Source organism: Rhinichthys klamathensis, unplaced genomic scaffold (assembly GCF_029890125.1).
Source record: "Rhinichthys klamathensis goyatoka isolate OS25496 unplaced genomic scaffold, OSU_Roscu_1.1 h1tg000281l_1, whole genome shotgun sequence".
NCBI classification, from domain to species: domain Eukaryota; kingdom Metazoa; phylum Chordata; class Actinopteri; order Cypriniformes; family Leuciscidae; genus Rhinichthys; species Rhinichthys klamathensis.
In genome coordinates, this window is record NW_026606800.1 from 5251115 (window position 1) to 5269058 (window position 17944).

Genomic DNA, 17944 nt, shown 5'->3' on the forward strand with positions numbered 1-17944 from the left:
GAAGTCTATCCCCCCTATTGACATGCATATTTTTGTGTCCAAGTGCATTATTATTTTTTTTTAATAATTTGATAAATTCATGACGTGTTTCACTTTATTCTATAAAACCTTTTTAGTTTAAATTAATTTTCAGTACATTCAAATAATTAATAATATTATATGTTTTGGTATCTTAAATGTCAGGTGTCTGGACAAATGAACAGTCTAAGAAAAGAAAACTATTTACAATGGTGCTTTCCATGTCGGGTGGAACAACCAATGTAAAAGTAGGAAAATGCTAAAACAAGCATTCAAATAGAAGCCTGTTCAATGTAAAATTAGTTGCAAAAGTCAGGTGGCGCAACCAGGAAGTCAGGTGCACTGCAATGAATGTGCCTATATGAAATCCTAAGATTGTCTTTTAGTATTCTTTTTTTTTAATCGCTCTAATCACTCTCGTGGTACTATGATGTCATACACCGATTAGTCAGTGCAGTGCCGCTAGTATACTGCTCGTATTACTTTTACCATATCTTTCTATGGCAGATATGAAAAGAGTAGTATGCTAGTATGCGGTTCCAAATTCAGCAAGACAGCGTTTCTGAATTACTAGTTTCTGATTGGCAAAAAAAAGATTGTTCCGCTCTGCCGACTCAGTTTTTCCACTAACATGGCCGGCTATCGCCAAAACAGGTGTGATTTCCAAAGACACATTTGTTAGATATATGACAAGTAGCAGTACATTAGGAACGTTTTATACTGGTAAAGAAAAAAACCCTTAAAGCATCATTAATCTTTTGTAATCAAAGCTTTACATGTGCTACTCATTGTCATGCATTAGGGGGAGACAAATACTCACAAAAATCTCCAATTATGAGTCACGCCGTAGGTGTTTGTGAGTGACACCATTTTTGTTAAGTATGACGCAGACCGGTTTTCTTCAAAACAGACAAACACAGACGAACATCAACAGGCATTTATGATACACACTCTACTATGGAAAATAAGTATGCACAACAACAAATAGACATTTCTTATGGCCAGGATAAATTTCAGCAGAGTCAGACACACCAAATATTAGACAAAATTTCCAGAGATTGAGTTTAACTCAGCATGGAGATGTTAATCAGGTTTGCTGCATACTAATAGACATTCTCCTCACATACTTGAGAGTGTCTTCAGGTCCAAGCGCTGAGTAACAAACTCGTGAGGCCTCATGCCCTGGGTTCAGCACTTCTCTGCATTACTATCAGCCAGCTCATCTTCAGCTCTGTCAACCAAGGGCTCTTCATGTCTGAAACAATTAGCAACTTGATGTGAGCTTTCATGAGTACAACAGTCTAACCTTGACACTCGTGACACAGTCTTTCAGTTCGGCAAAGGGGAATGTGAACAGCACTCTCCACAGATAGGGAATACTTTGATTTACAATTACTTAAAAAAAACATTAGATACTGTTTTTTTGTAAAAATGATTAGATATGCTAGAAAAACTTGTTTAACACAATTACCAGCAAAATATAAATGTTCATTTTCTCAATTTAATCCAAAAGCTTAGTGTTATGGATGTATGCATGCTGCTCAACCATTTAACTCTGTTATTGTAAATTATCAAGCATTTTCTCTCTCTAATTATTTAATGAAAATATAGGTTTATTGATAGCTATAAACCAACATTTGGTCCCAAACTAGTTAGCAACTGTATTATTGAGCAACAACTTATTTTAGAATAAATCTGCAAAGCTGTTACTTGTAACACTGTTACTAATTCTAATAGAGTTGTTTCTTTTTATTTTACTTTTTAATTTGATAAATGTTATTTGATTTTGTTGTGTGTTTAATTTTTTATTAAAGAATATATATATTATACAATTAACAAAAATAAATACAAAATACAAAAATAGTCTCAAATTTCAGTAAAGAGTTGCAAAACTTGATAACTTTGTAAAATAGTTCAGAACACATTTTGTACTCTCTGAAATATCAGTCTCTAGATATTATTGATTCAATTAAATTCCAATTTTTTGCTCCACAAACTTTGAGAGGGGCTTATTTATTTACCAATAGAAAATTAGGCCTGACCTGCAACATTGCCTACAATAACTGAACTCATTCAAACTTAAACAGACTCAAAAGAGGATTCTAGTTTTAAACCCGATGACCCTGCGAAAAACATTCAATAATGTTCTCTTGCTCTACTCTTTTTCTCCAGTGTACAACACACTTTAGAATGTGATAATTTGATCTGACAGATGAAAATGTGTTGTTGGGTTCATGGGTTGCCAAAAAGATTACATGGAACCAGTTACATAACGTGGAATAATTGTGAACAGAAGTGAGAGCTGTAGTTTCTCATCTTTACTATATCTTTCACCATCTGTGTTGTTCAGGCAATCTTTACAGCTACATTCCTTTTAGTTATGGATGATCTTATCAGCATTGCATGTATTTGATAACAAGCGCTCACATTTCTGTACAGTATATCCTCCTCTCTGATATCCTTATTCTGAAAACCATATACTGTTCTGTCAAAATGAAAATGATTAAATTCCTGCTGCTATTTTCACTGTCATGCATCTCCCTGAGAACACTTAATATTGTATCATATTGCCTTCCCTTTCAATCTGGAAATTTCAGTCTATATTAACTCTAAAAGCCATTTTTAATGTAGCGTGTTGGAAAGTTTTTATTTTTAATGAATGTTATGTAATCACTTGTAAAATCTTAAGCATTTAATGTCACAACCTCACACATCCCACTCAGGTTCACATGCACAAATAGCATATATTAGTATTGTGATTCACGTGGTGTCCCTAACCGGCTGTGATGGAGTGTTCCTCTTCCTGAGGGATTTATCTAGAGCGCCGGATGTTTAAGAGCTTTCGAATCATGAAAATCTTCCTCTTCCTCTCATGGTTCAACATGGGGAAGAACTCAAGGTCAGGGGATATTTATTTATTTATTATGAACTAAATGTATTATCGTTATTTTGAGTGACTCTCAAAGATACACTTTTGTCCCTCTAGCCTAGCGGTTAAAAAACAACACTGCATGTATTGTGCGGAAGAACATTGTTTTGGCTGTGCTTCGGCTCTGCATGACTGTGGCTGAATTATCCTACTGCTCATAAAATAAGAGATATTACCAGTTTAGATTGAAAGGTTCTCAAGCTGACTATAGCTGAAGATGTCACTGTAGCTATACCCAACAAATGTAGGCTACTTCCTAGAAAATAAATTTCAGCATAGAGCTACATAATGAACTCTGTTAGAGTGCTACATGGTCATTTATCTGTTCAATAAAATACCTTACTCACCTAATAAAAACACAAACTCTGCGTAGCTTTTACATTAAAATCCCTCAGTTTTCGTCATCTCCGAAAAGCCAAGTCAGTCTTGACTCTCGTTGTATAAGGTTGGAGATTTCGCGTGCTCCATGTCAACCTTTCTGGCTTTCTCTCGCGTCAAAGTAACTTTCCTCTATTTACGGATATGACGAGACACGCACGGGTGACTGATCTATGCACGCAGTTTCCCCGCGAAAACCATCCCATCAGGTCTAAAATATCTATAACTTATAATGAGTTTACCATAGTAGTGAATCAGGGTAAGACAAAACCACGTTTTGGAAGAAGGATTGATGATGTATTGACTCATTATTTAAATTTGGTTAATTTTGAACAAGAAAAGTAGGCCAACCTTTAAACAAAGGATTCAGTCAGAGAGGCCTATTCCTTTTTTATCACATGACATGCACATATATCCATGGCACAATCAAATCTATTTATTTATTTGTTTGTTAAATAATAACTTTTTATTTATTTTTTCTATAGGTTAATTTGATTGACTCTTAAACAAAGGTTTCATTATTCTTTTTTTATTTATTTGTTTATGAAATTAGGCATTTTATTTTATTTTTATTATCATTATTTTGAGGCACTCTTAACCCTTTGATGCGCAAGCTATGGATACCCCTTCTAATGCGCAACATGGGTCTAAAAAGACCCGTATTCATTTCCTATGTTATTTCAGTCATGGCTGAATGTTTCTTTGCTGAATCTTTAAAATATATGTATTTTATCATTTGTTATTCCAGGTATTGATTAAATATCTTGTTTTTGATTTCCACAAATCATTATGTTTATGTTTCCTTTCTTACTTTATAAACAAACACAGTTTTTGTATTTCTACATCAATTTTACATACACGGGTCTAAAATGACCCGTATTCATTTCCTATGTTATTTCAATCATGGCTGAGTGTTTCTTTGCTGAATCTTTAAAATATATGTATTTTATCATTTGTTATTCCAGGTATTCATTAATATCTTTGTTTTTGATTTCCACAAATCATTATGTTTATGTTTTCTTTCTTACTTTATAAACAAACACAGTTTTTGTATTTCTACATCAATTTTACATACACGGGTCTAAAATGACCGTATTCATTTCCTATGTTATTTCAGGTGGCTTTGACAGTTACAGATTTTAAAATCAAAAGGCGGGGAAAAAAGGACCCTAAACTCTTAACACATCGAACCATTTCAACATAATGGCTTATTCAAGACTATACGGTTCTTAATAGAACTTTTAGGCCTATTACATGTAAATAAGCTTTAAAGGGGCATTTGGCAACTATTTCAACTTAATGAAACCGTTTAGAAATCATTTGGATGGTTTAATAATTGTTCTGGTGAAAATGGTGACTTTCCCTGCTCCCCCCAACGTTCCTAGGCGGAAAACCAACCTTGCAACATGGGGACTAACGTCCCAGTAAGTTGGAAACAGGAAGTCTTGTGAGAAGCGAGAACGAGTGAGAAACACAAAATGCTTTATGGCAATTCGACATAAACACACACGCCGCCCTCAATGTGTATGATGTATTACCCACCTCGGTATAGCTCCACACGATAAAGTTGGCCGGCTCCGATAATAACAAATGCACATGAGCAGCGGTAGAAAGGGGGAGGAGGGGCCGTAAGTGAGTTTTTTTACAACATTGTTGTGAAATATACGTCCCACAGCTGTAGGGGGAGCTCGTTGAGAAAACATGCGACAACAAAAGTGAAAATCAGCGAAGAAATAGCTAGAGTTGCTGAGTTCCCCTTTAAAAACCCATCTTTTTTTAGTGTAGCTAACATTAGCTAGCTAGAATAGAATATGTCGACAGCTAGCTAGCTCATAGTATTGGATATGTTTCTCTTTCTCACAAGTAATTTCTCACTAGGATTTCATGGTCAAGTAACCATATTTAAATATTATGTCCAGTTATCTTTTACAAAATATCAAATATTTTCTGTGGTTAAAATAAAATAAGACTTGCATCAAATATACAAAAGCAGCAGTGTTGAGTTGTGAAATGTGTGGCAGGTGAATAGTATTATGTAACAATACTATAGTAATAGTATTTATGCAGTAAATATGTTCCTACTTGCAAATATGTGCAAATATCAAAGGTTTCTATATGGGTCATTTTTGACCCATGTATGTAAAATGTATGTAGAAATACAAAAACTCTGTTTGTATATAAAGTAAGAAAGAAAACATAAATATCAATATTTAATGAATATCTGGAATAACAAATGATAAAATGCATATATTTTAAAGATTCAGCAAAGAAACACTCAGCCATGACTGAAATAACATAGGAAATGAATACGGGTCATTTTAGACCCATGTATGTAAAATTGATGTAGAAATACAAAAACTGTGTTTGTTTATAAAGTAAGAAAGGAAACATAAACATAATGATTTGTGGAAATCAAAAACAAGATATTTAATGAATACCTGGAATAACAAATGATTAAATACATATATTTTAAAGATTCAGCAAAGAAAACACTCAGCCATCACTGAAATAACATAGGAAATGAATACGGGTCTTTTTAGACCCATGTTGCGCATTAGAAGGGTTGTGATACAAAAACTATTTTTATTCAAAAAGTAAGAAAGTAAAAATAAAAATAAGGATTTGTGATGATCAAAAACAAGTTAATTGAGGAATACCTGGAATACTGAATGATGAAATTAATTTCTTGCAAAGATATAGAAAATTAAAACTCAGTCGGGTCTATTTAGACCCATGTTGTGCATCAAAGGGTTAAACAAAGGATTCAGTCAGTCAGTGGTATTCTCTTATTTATTATCGCATGACAAGATTATCAATGGTGTAATCAAATCTATTTGTTTGTTTGTTTGTGAAATAAGTACTTTTTTATTTTTGATTCTTAAACTAAGATTTCAGTCAGATGCATTTTATTTTTTATCACAGAAAATACATATCAGTGGTGCAACAGACTTCCTGCTGATTTGATTTTACATTCCTGTTTTAAGTTGTTTACCATGAGTATAGGGCAAAAACATTATTTTTGTATATTTAACAAAAGTCTTACTGTAAAAACTTCTGCTGTGAAAAGAAGTAAACCTTGACTTGATAATTTCATAACCGCTCATTTCTTCATTTTGAGCTATTCATTTGTGGCTTTTCTTGAGTGTTTTGGTCATTGTCTTGTTTTTGCAATGTCCACTTGTGGTTCAGCCCCAGCTTTTAGACAGATGGTCTGACTTTCCCCTCAAGTACTCTCTGGTTCAGTGTGGAATTCATGGTTGACTCTGTGATGGCGAGCTGGCCAGACCCTGAGGCACAACTGCAGCCCAAAACCATAAAGCTTCCATCACCAAGCATTACAGATGGCCTGAGGTACTTTTAACCAAAGGCTTTTTGCCAAACATGTCAGGTTTTGCTGCTAGTCAGCTCTAACTCTGTCTCATCAGTCCACAACACACTGTTCCAACACCCTTTAGATTTTACCTGGCAAACATGCCTGATGAATCTGCAGTATGTTTATGAGAACATAAATCCTATAATCGCATACCGGTAGGTTTTCTGGTCACTCCCAGCAGATGGTATTGATCAGCTCTTGTGGTGGGATCACCTGGCCTGGATAGATAACTTCGGGGTGCATAAGAATGTATTTTTTTTGTTGTTGAAAGAAATTAATACTTTTATTCAGCAAGGACACATTTTTATTTTATTTTGAAAAATAAAAATGTATTTGTTACAAAATGTTTCTATTTCAAATACTGTTCTCTTGAACTTTAAATAAATCAAAGAATAATTTATCCGTTTCCACAAAAATATTAGAAAGCAAAACTGTTTCTTGACACCAAATCAGCATATTAGAATGATTTCTGAAGGATCATGTGACACTGAAGACTTTAATTCTGACTGCTTAAAATTCAGCTTTGCCATCACAGGAATAAATGACATTTTAAAGTATATTAAGATAGAAAACAGTGTAAATTGTAATAATATTTAATAATTTTACTGTTTTTTGCAGTATTTTAGATAAATGCAGCCTTGGTGAGCATGAGAGACTTCTTTCAAAAATATTACCAACCCCCACATTTCTGAACAGTAGTGGATATCATTTTCTGTATTGTGGTTTATATATATATATATATATATATATATATATATATATATATATAATTTTTTATTTTATTTTATTTTTTAAATGCAAAGTTTGATTATCTTATACATACTTCCCCCATACCCCTGTAGCTTGTCCTTAAGTGAGCATTTTCCATCACTTGGAGAGAATATTCCGTGACGGGTAGTGAGGAAGGGTCAGGTGTTCCCTGCTTATCATATCCTGCTGTCAAGAACATGTCCAAATGAGAATCCACCCTGTGCTTGCGTTTCCTAGGACATACAATACATGATGCAACAAACAGGAAGCCATCACTCATGCAGACGGCCCTGTTAATGCAGGACGAGGATCTGCAGAAAACATTATGTACTGTCTCCACCGGGAGTTCCTGTGTTTAGCATGATTACCAATGTTTTTTTGTACATCCATATGACCTGTCTATCCCATTTCTAGACAAAGACAGACTTGAAATGTTTTGGGAAAACTGAAGGAATATTATTACTGCAGGTATGTAGTTGTACATTGTGAAGTAAAAAAAAAAATTAATTCAAAACTTTTACTATTTTTGTCATTGGTTTTGTTTGTTTATTGTCTATTATGCATGTCCAGATATTACTTTTCATGCAGTGTGTAATATAGCTGTTTGTGAAGGTAAAGGGTCTGCATAGTTATTGCCTCCTAAAAGAAAGAATCTATTCTGTCTCACTTCCTGTTACTCACCAACGTAACAATTTAACAACATGCTGTTTTCATCGCTGAGGAAGTATCCGGAGCTGAAATTAAGATATGGTAACAGGCATTTAATTTCTGACATGCGCTGTAAGCGGTAGACCAATCACAACAGACTGACCAATCAGAACAGAGTAAGCTTGCGGAAAGGAGGAGTTTAGAAAGACTATGGGCCCTATCATACACCCGGCACAATGCAGAGCCATTGTTCTTTGCTAGTTTCAGTCCGACGCAGTTATCAATTTCACATCCTGCGCCACGTTGTTTAAATAGCAAATGCATTTGCGCCTATTTGTGCGCCCATGGGCGTGCTGGTCTGAAAACGAGGTGTGTTCGGGGCGTCGGCCGCATTGTTGGTGCGTTGCTATTTTGAGGCAACTGAAAAAAAACTGCTAGCCTGGCTCTGCCCTCCTATATAGTTTCTCCCAATTTTCATATTCCTTCAGTACTACGTCTGGGTTTGCTGTATATTCTTGGGTTTTCTCTGATCATTTTTTTGCCGGTCCAATCACCGAACAGAGGGAGTGGCTGAGAACGATGACGTTGAGGTGCGCTAGTTTGAGTTGTAGACATACGTCTCGACCAAACGTTAGCGATTGGTTATGGCAGATCCAGAGTGACTCTGGGCAGATCCAAGAGTTTTAAACTTCAACAGAGTACCCGCCTTCAAGGAAGTTAACGCTTGTCAATGGAGAGTGGCCAGACTTTCTATACAAATGAAATGTGTTTTTTGTTATTTAAAGAGCGCGTTAGTCATATGCGCCGGGTCCAACACGCGCGTACACTCTGCTTATTACACACACAGGGACGCTGCAGCACACAAACCAGCCAAATATTAAAAATAAACGGATTACAATTTAAAATATTATTATTGTGTACATAAAGATATGGTGGAATCCGGCTTGTCCCATAGATGGTCTGCTTGTGCGCTTTAACCTCGCGCACGAGCAGATCCGTTTCCTCTCTGGAGAAGCGTTCAGTCTTTCCACTATCAAATTCCACGAGTGCAACTGGCATTTAAAGGGAATGGGAGATGAGACTCTGATTGGTTTATTGCACGTAATGCCCAAAACACACGCATTACTCATGAAGAGAATAGAGACAACCCTTCTAGACCACCGCCTGGCATGGAGACCATTTTTCCCATCGTTAAACTAGTAAAAGTGGATTAGGACACGCCCTAAGTGCACTTGCACCGTGCGCTTAGATCATTAAAAGAGGGCCCTGAATCTTTAAACGAACCGTTTTCAGACAGTTTGAGAAATGAGGTGGTGCAAAGTATGAGAAAATGTAAATGTTTATTTTTTTGGATGCATTTAAACCAACTGTAGGAGCCCTCCAAAACAAAATTAGTATAAATATAGTTAGGTCGACATGTAACGAGACTCAAACAAAAAAAACCTGAACACAAAAGACCTTTAAATGAGTTTGATCTTTATTTAGTTGAATAATGTCCACCTCCCTGAACAGTAGTGTCTCACATAATTTGTCCGCACTGGTTAAAACACAATGAGCAACAGAGCATCTGTGCTCCACACAAGCACACGTACACAAACTACTTCATAATACATTTGCAAACCATATTGCACCCAAATACATGTACATACTTGGTCAAACACAGAAATACACAACACTACTTTATGGCCCAAAAAAATCTGATGTGCAAAACGTCTGGAATTTTTCCATTTGAGACTCACATCAAACTGTAAATGGAGCATTAATGAAAGTCTTGGAAGAAATGTCAGTTCAATTTATTAGCATGTAATGGTATTGTAGAATACGACAATGTGCTTTATACATTTCTAATGTCACAAATCTGATTGAGGCGGGTGTGTCTCAAGGCACCGAGGCAGATTTTAGGTTTAATTCATCAAACTAAACAGGCTTAGAGGTTTTGTTGGAATCAGTGGAGATATTTCACATAAGCAACTGGGCAGTCAAATCAAAGCAGATCAGATTTAAAGGAACAGTACACACAGTAAAGATCCTGTCATTATTTAGTCATCATGTCCATCAAAATGTGTATATTTTTTTTTATCTCATGTTGTTCCAAACCTGTATTTCTTTCTTCTGCTGAACCCAAAATATGATATTTTGAAGAATGTTGATAACCAAACAGTTTTGGTTCCCATTGACTTGCATTGTATTTTCGTCCATATAAAAATGGAAGTCAATCTGAACCGAAACTGTTTATATAACAACATTTTTCAAAATATCTTCTTCTATGTTCCACAGAAGACAGTAAGTCATTAGGTTTGAAACGACATGAGGGTGAGGAAATGATGACAACATTTTAGTTTTTTGGAGGACTATCCCTTTAATGGCACTGTGATGCCAAACACGTCAGTGTGCCTCATAACCAATCATGACATGCCAAATTACAATATGTACGTAATATGGCGATTTTCAGTAATTAATCACTTGCTTCAGAAGACATGGAATATAGTGTATAAGCTGTATCAAACTATTTTATGACACTTTATGGGGCTTGTTTAGAAAAAAAGCAGATCTCCTTTTGTTGTCAACCACAGTATTTAAATCATACAGGTTTGGAAATACATTATGTTGAGTAAATAATGACAGAATTGTCATTTTTTGGGTGATCTATAACTTTAAAGACCATTTAGTTCAGTGCATAAAACCCTATCAATTTACCTTCAGATCCTAAATATCTGCAGGAGAAAATGTGACAGCTCTAGATAACTGCTTTTCAAGGGGTGGATAGAGAGGTAAAGAGTTCATTAAATGCTGATATAATAAAGTAATAGGACTTGATACATATTAGATCCAAAGCCGCTGCTCTTTCAATGAGCATTTGAATGTAGAAACTCTCATTCACATCATTTGAATAAAGTGTAACAGCTGTTTCGCAGAGTCAATCTATTTTTTCTTTTCTTTGGAATTCAGACCGGAATTACATAAAAACTAATATAACCCAATTTAGTTTAGATATGTTAAGCATTAACATATACAGTATACTATTGACAAGGATACTAGCTCTACGGGTCCATCAAAACACTAAACATTGAGTCTTCTGACATGACGGCTATACAGTTTTAACAGTCTCTTGGTCAGGCTAGAAAGGACTCGCATTCATTAAGATGCCGCCTTAACAAGAAGAGAATACAATTACACCTAGTTATAAAAGGAATTTTGCTTTACTCGTTCCATTATACCAGTTGTGCATGTAAAACAACAACTGATACTAAGATTCAGAATAAAATTCATGTTTTTCTGCAGTAATTGATGTCTCACATCCCACCTGAGACACAGATCAGTCTGATATACACCACGTTCAAAAGTTTGGGGTCAGTTAGATTTTTTTTAGAGAAAATATTTTTATTCAGCAATGATGACATTAAAAGACATTAATAATGTCACAAAAGATTTCAACTTCGAATAAATCCTGTTCTTCTGAACTTTCTATTTTTTAAAGAATCCTGAAATATGGATCTCGCTTTCCCCAAACAATTTAGCAACTCTGTTTTCAACATTAAGAATGATAAGAAATGTTTCTTGATCATCAAATCAGCATATTAGAATGATTTCTGAAGGATCACGTGACACTGAAGACTGGAGTAATGATGCTGAACAATTCAGCGTTGACCACAGGTTTTTTTACTTTATTTTTGGTGAGCATAAGATACTTTCAAAAGCATATTATTGACCCCAAACTTTTGAACAGTAGTGTAAATTAAACATGAAAGTGAAATATATTGATAAAGCATCTTAGCACATCCTTACCAGACGCAAGCGACAAGTAATTCTTCGGCACGCGAAACAGCTATGCAACATGACACAATGACAACCAATCATTGACATTGATGTTTAATGTAGTTACGTGAAGTAGGTCCAATGAGATTTCACTGTGGGCGAAGCTAGCCAGCACAATGTCGCAGAAATGCAACCAAGCGATCGACAAAATGTGCTGTTTTACATATAATATCTTTTATCGCAACACGTCTGGTTAGGACACAGTGTTGGAGTCATGATAGCTGAAAAGATGAAATTGAAACTATGGCATAAAAATATGACTAAAATCTGAAAGCTATTTTAAACACTGCAGACAGTACGACTTGTTTATAAAAAAAAACTAAACTAAACTAAAAAAAAACATACACAGGTCAAAATAGTTGAAAAGGTGGATCATTTTCAAATCCATTCTTGCAATTGAAGCATAAACCACACATTTCAACGAAGTCACTGTTTTTTTCTATATAATGGTTGTCCAGCCATCAATAATTCAACTGCAACCTAAATGCACACTATTCGCTTTTCCAAAATCCATCCAGGTTCCAAGCCGCTTCAATCTTACTCTGTAACCTTTCTCTTGGAGGGCGGCACAAGATGAGCAGGCAGTTCGCTTGGAAGCTCGTGACCTTCTAGTTTGACCTTGATCAGGTGGTTGGCCAAGGCAAACTCCTCGTCATCGAGCATCCCATCTTTATCAATGTCAGCCAGCTTCCAGATCTTACCCAGCACAGTGTTTGGCAGCTTGGACTTCACCATCTCCCTCTTGGCATTGGCCCCAGTCACTTTGCCATTGACAGGTGAGAGAGTGTAGAAGATTTCATCATACATGGGTTTGTCACGTGCCACCACCCATTCGACTTCATCAATGCCCTCGCCGGCCCCCTCGCCATATCCATGTCCGAACGGCCCGTTCATAGTGCCCTCGAAGGCGCCGCCCTTCACCATCTGATTGGGGCGCTGCGTCTCCTCCTGGCGTACCAGAACCATAAGCTGGGCAATGTCGTGAGCCAGCATGTCATCCACGGAGTCCAATAGCTTCATTTTCAGAGGCTGGAACTTGTTCAGATCATGTGCCTGAAGCTGATCCTATTCAGCGGGAAAGAATGTAACAAAAGATCCTGTCAACATCTGTTGATACTTCTAGGGTAAAACAGCTCCCCTCCCCTCACATACTCTGTTCCAGACAGGCTGTTGCTGCTTGACAATATGAATACCTTGATGCTTTGGCTTCTTTTGAAAATAGTTTTGTGTTGGCGGAGAAGAAACATACAAACTAACTGGCCAAATTTTGTCTGAAACGCAAATGACTCAAGATTCAATTGTTTGTAGAGCTGTTTTATAAAAGCATCAATTATATAAACTGCATTCTTACTCAAGTGGTCATTTTTAACTATAAGACAGACACATAATCAGGTTTGGAGAGGTCCACCCAAAGATGAAGCATTTCTATTGCTTTTGTTGATTTAAAAAAGTCATATGGGCTTGAATGAAATGTGGAAAAATGAATGCTGCTTTTTAATGTGTACTGAAATGTGCCAAATGATTCTAGAGAAAGACCTTTTAAAAGTCCTAGTTAAGCATTCTTGAATCAGTCTCTATTGTTTCGATTGACCTTACCTGCATTTTCTTAAGATTAGGGAAGTCTCCCGGGGAAATCTGGTGTTCTCGCTCAATGCGGCTGTAGATCTCGCCCAAGCTGTTAATCAGCTCCTTCTTTTTGTTGTCTTTCCCAAAGACTGAGGGCATGTCTTTCTTTAAGGAGCTAATGATGTATGCATGGACCTGTGAGAGCACAAAAACAAAGCTCCTTGTAATTTTATAAAGCAAGCATCAGTAGACTACAGTTAGAAAGAGCATGTCTAGTTTGTATTTCACAAAAATAAATAAAATACATTAAATAAATGATTGAAACTCAATACTGTATAATAAAAAAATCATTAATTCATAAATAAATTAATAGTTTTAGGACTATTACGTTTTTTTTTTATTGTGACATTTTCACAATATGAATAATTTTTTTTTATGTGGAGGGGGGAATGTGGAATTATCATGGAGAATTCTTAATATTAAACAATTAATTATTATTAATACATTTTTCTTCTTTATCATTTATAGTAGCAGCCCTTAAATGCAGCTAAATCAAGCTTGGATTTAAAATGACTGAATGGTCGATCCAAATATTACTAAAACAGGCTTAAATTTTATTCTTGATTTTAGTCTGAAATATGACTTGAAAATGTTCTTAACAGGCTTTGTTAGATTGTATATCCTTTATAGATAAAAAACATGTGTTAAAACGTTACTTATAAAGCTGAATATTAGCAAGAATACACAAGCTACTAAATAAATCGTCATGTGTGGCAGAGAGGGGCCTGGCTCCAGCGTGGAAGGAAGGTGACTGTATAAATGATGACAGGAGGGGAAGCACATCTGTATGATCAGGGTGAGGGACAGAGACAAAACATAAATGTTGTTTTTTAATGCATCCGACTGGACCTGGAGATCTAAATGGAGTTTGATAAGTGACTAGTACTGACAGTCCCTAACATTTCCTCTTCCAGAACGGGTCTCTTTGGCCTGGCCCTTGTGTTTTGATCAACATTTGTACTGATGGGGATAATAAAGGATTTCAGACGTAAATGAACCGACGTAAGAGTTTCAGTTTCCTTTTAAATGACAGCTTTATGTTTGACTACCTGAGCTACAGTTATATCTAGGAGGCGGATTGCTGTTGAAAAACATTGTTTTAATGTGGAATCTGGCCATTACAGCAGCCGACAAAAGATAATAAAAACGCTAGGGCTGTCAAACTAATACATAAACACTGTAATAATTAAAAAGGTAATATGCTTTAAAAAAAATAATGCTGGTCCCTCTTTATATTACATGTGTATTAACATTTAAAATTTTAACTTATTGTGTACACACATATTTTTACATTGTACTTATATTTTTTAATATAACTGCATGTATTTACATATGTAATTAATTTCAGTAAATAAATCTATAATTACACTATTGACCATTCTCTTGCACCTTAATTCACCCTTAAACCTACCCATATATATTTATATTATCATTCGAAAGCATAAACACTCAAAAATTTATCTGTGACAGCCATTGCTTTACCATGGTACTTTAAAACCATTTAGCAGGCTCAATTTTTGTGACATCAACATCTAATTTGATTAGATTTTCCAGTAATTTCAGTCCAATTTTTTATATATATATATATTTTGTATAAAATAAAAATGTTTAGTTCTGTACATTGGCTATATAACTTTTTACCCTTTCATTTTTTGAAGTGCGTTCACTTCTGCAATAAATGGTTGTTTGCACTTCATGAATGCTTTGGAATACAGGCCCAAGTTTGCACTCTTTTTTAAAGAAGACACTTACTTAGCAGTTTAAGTTCAGATTAATGCTCAAAAGGGGGGTTGACAGTTAACAGGTTAAAGGACAAGTTCGGTATTTTACACTTAAAGCCCTGTTTTAAGATCGTTTCTGATGAAATAGAACGGTTAAGATTGAAATTTGGACACATGCTGCTGGCCCGAGAATTTTCGGTTTCTGTGGTAGCACCCCCCACCTCCACAATGGTTGCATAGGTGCACAGGAACAATCCTTCATAAAACGCATTAAACTTTAGTTTACAAAGACGTGAAACTCACCGAGTGGTCTGGGGTGTTCACTGATATTCTCACACAAAAATCGCTGCAAAAGATGCTTTCCAACAGGTTTTATCGTAGTTTTTGTCCAACTCCATTGACTTGACTTGGATTTAGAATTTGTAATTAAAGCAAGGAAGACTGTTGAATCACTCAAGGTCATTTATAATCATGTCTTTATGGGGAATGGCATTTTGACTCATGATCCCTCAGTATCTTTCAGCACATCTAACAATCTCCAACTAATCACTGACCCCTGAGTCAAAGTCAAGGACTTTCTTTGCATTTGTTCATCTAGTTTCGCTGTGATTTCCTGCACAACCAGTATCTTTTATAACCCTTGGGTTTAGTCTTGATCAAAAACGTAGCCAAACATCAAGGAGCCACATCAGCAGACAGTACAGTTTGTAAAATGTCCTCATTACTGTGTAAAGTCTGCAAGTTCAGACAGACAAAATGCCTGTAAACACACAAAATGCATGTATACACTGCTATTACTTTTACACTAGAGCTATATATGCTGGACCACATCAAAAACACGTTGGAACAGCAACATGTTAACTGAATAAATGAAGTAACAGACCTTTTATTCTGAATCACACACCAAATATTTTCCGTTTGAACATCAACACTATAAAAGCATAAGTGCTGAGACTTGTTTCCGTTCAGACAAATTTTGCTTGCCAAACATTAAGCAGTTTGTTAGCCATATCCAGCTTTTGGTTTCAGTAGTTGTTCGGTTCAGAAGTCAGAACTCATCAAGAGTTTGGAACTTATAGGATTAGTTCACCCAAAAATGAACATTCTGACATTATTGTCTAACTCAAAAGGAAAATCTACACATATACAAGAAGAGTTCATAGCCATGGTCACTATTGTAACTATTATATGACAAATAGCTGCATAAAAAGATTCTTCAAATGTATTCTTTTGAGCTCCAAGGAAAAATAACAGCTAATGAGTTTGGAGTTTAGTTCAGTTTAGTTTATTTCTTTATTTGATCAGGGACAATGCACAAAAAAACATTAGTCATGTCATGTGCCAGGTTATAGCAAAAAATGCTAATTTCCACCCGCTGTCCCTGGACAGGTTGATGTTATACTTACAAAAATTCATAAAATATATACAAACTAATACATGGAAGCATTACTTCACTCGCATCATAAAAAAACACTCTACTTCAGGAAACTATCACTCACTCATTCACAGTTTACATCATTCATATCACAGTCATTCAGTGCGTACAGGTTTGCTTTGATAATAACCACTGTTTGGTCAGGCGTGTAAATGTACTATAGTTTGTACATAAGATAATTTTGTTTGGAAGAGTGTTCCAAAGGCTCGCTGCTTTATAAGAGAACGATTGTTGACCATATGTTGTTCTACGTCTCGGAGAGACATGAAAATCAGTAAATGACTTTATTAAGTAATTTCCAGAAAATACTAATGGTTATATTATAATGCTTTTATCAATGTTTAAATGCAAATACATGTTTAAATTCAGTATCATACTTAGATAAAACCTCAGGTGGGTCTTACTTTTAAAGTATGTTTTTTAATGCATCCGACTGGACCTGGAGATCTAAATGGAGTTTGATAAGTGACTAGTACTGACATTCCCTAACATGTCCACTTCCAGAACGGGTCTCTTTGGCCTGGCCCTTGTGTTTTGATCAACATTTGTACTGATGCGGATAATAAAGGATTTCAGACGTAAATGAACCGACGGAAGAGAGTTTCAGTTTCCTTTTAAATGACAGCTTTATGTTTGACTACCTGAGCTACAGTTATATCTAGGAGGCGGATTGCTGTTGAAAAACATTGTTTGTAAAAAAAAAATACTTTTATAGTAATAAAAGTTTACCTTAGCCAGACGAGCTCTCTTGATCAGATCGTTGAGCTTGCGAAGGGCGGCGTTGCGGGGCAGCGATTGGATATCCTTGAACAGGTCTTGCTCTTCTGCCTCAAACAGCTTGCGATTGTCTGAAATCAGCAACGGATGCGACCAAAAGGAGCCTATGTAGACACGAATCACCTCAGGTGTGTTGACGATCTTCCCCAGCGACCACATGAGGGCGCCGTAGACGCGCATCAACTGCTGCGTCTCGATCTGGTCGGCCTTGTTGAGCACCACACGGATCTTGTCCTCGTGGTTCTTGAGGGCCTTGATGACCTCAGAGAACTCGTCCGAGATGTCCAGCTTGTGGGCGTCGAACAGCAGGATGATGCGGTCCACGCGTTCGGCGAACCACTCCAACACCGCAGCGAAGTCATAGCCTGAAGGAGAGATTGGAAAAGAGATTGATATCCTGTCCAATATCTATGGTTCACAAAGCATTTGTACCGCATGGATGCTAGCATGAGAGCTGAGAGGCAGCCGGCCAA

At 36.0% G+C, this 17944-nt stretch overlaps 1 protein-coding gene across 1 annotated transcript in view; it reads right to left on the reverse strand.

Moving 5' to 3' along the window:
* Positions 1–11770: 11770 nt before the first annotated feature.
* Positions 11771–17944, reverse strand: part of ehd3 (EH-domain containing 3) — a 28645-nt gene continuing 22471 nt past the window's right edge. The window contains exons 4-6 of the mRNA XM_056269078.1: positions 17424–17836; positions 13509–13673; positions 11771–12977 (exon numbers count right to left, since the gene is read on the reverse strand). Of these exons, the coding sequence (XP_056125053.1) occupies positions 12450–12977; positions 13509–13673; positions 17424–17836 (1106 nt within the window). The 3' untranslated portion in view covers positions 11771–12449. The remainder of the gene's footprint in view (positions 12978–13508; positions 13674–17423; positions 17837–17944) is intronic.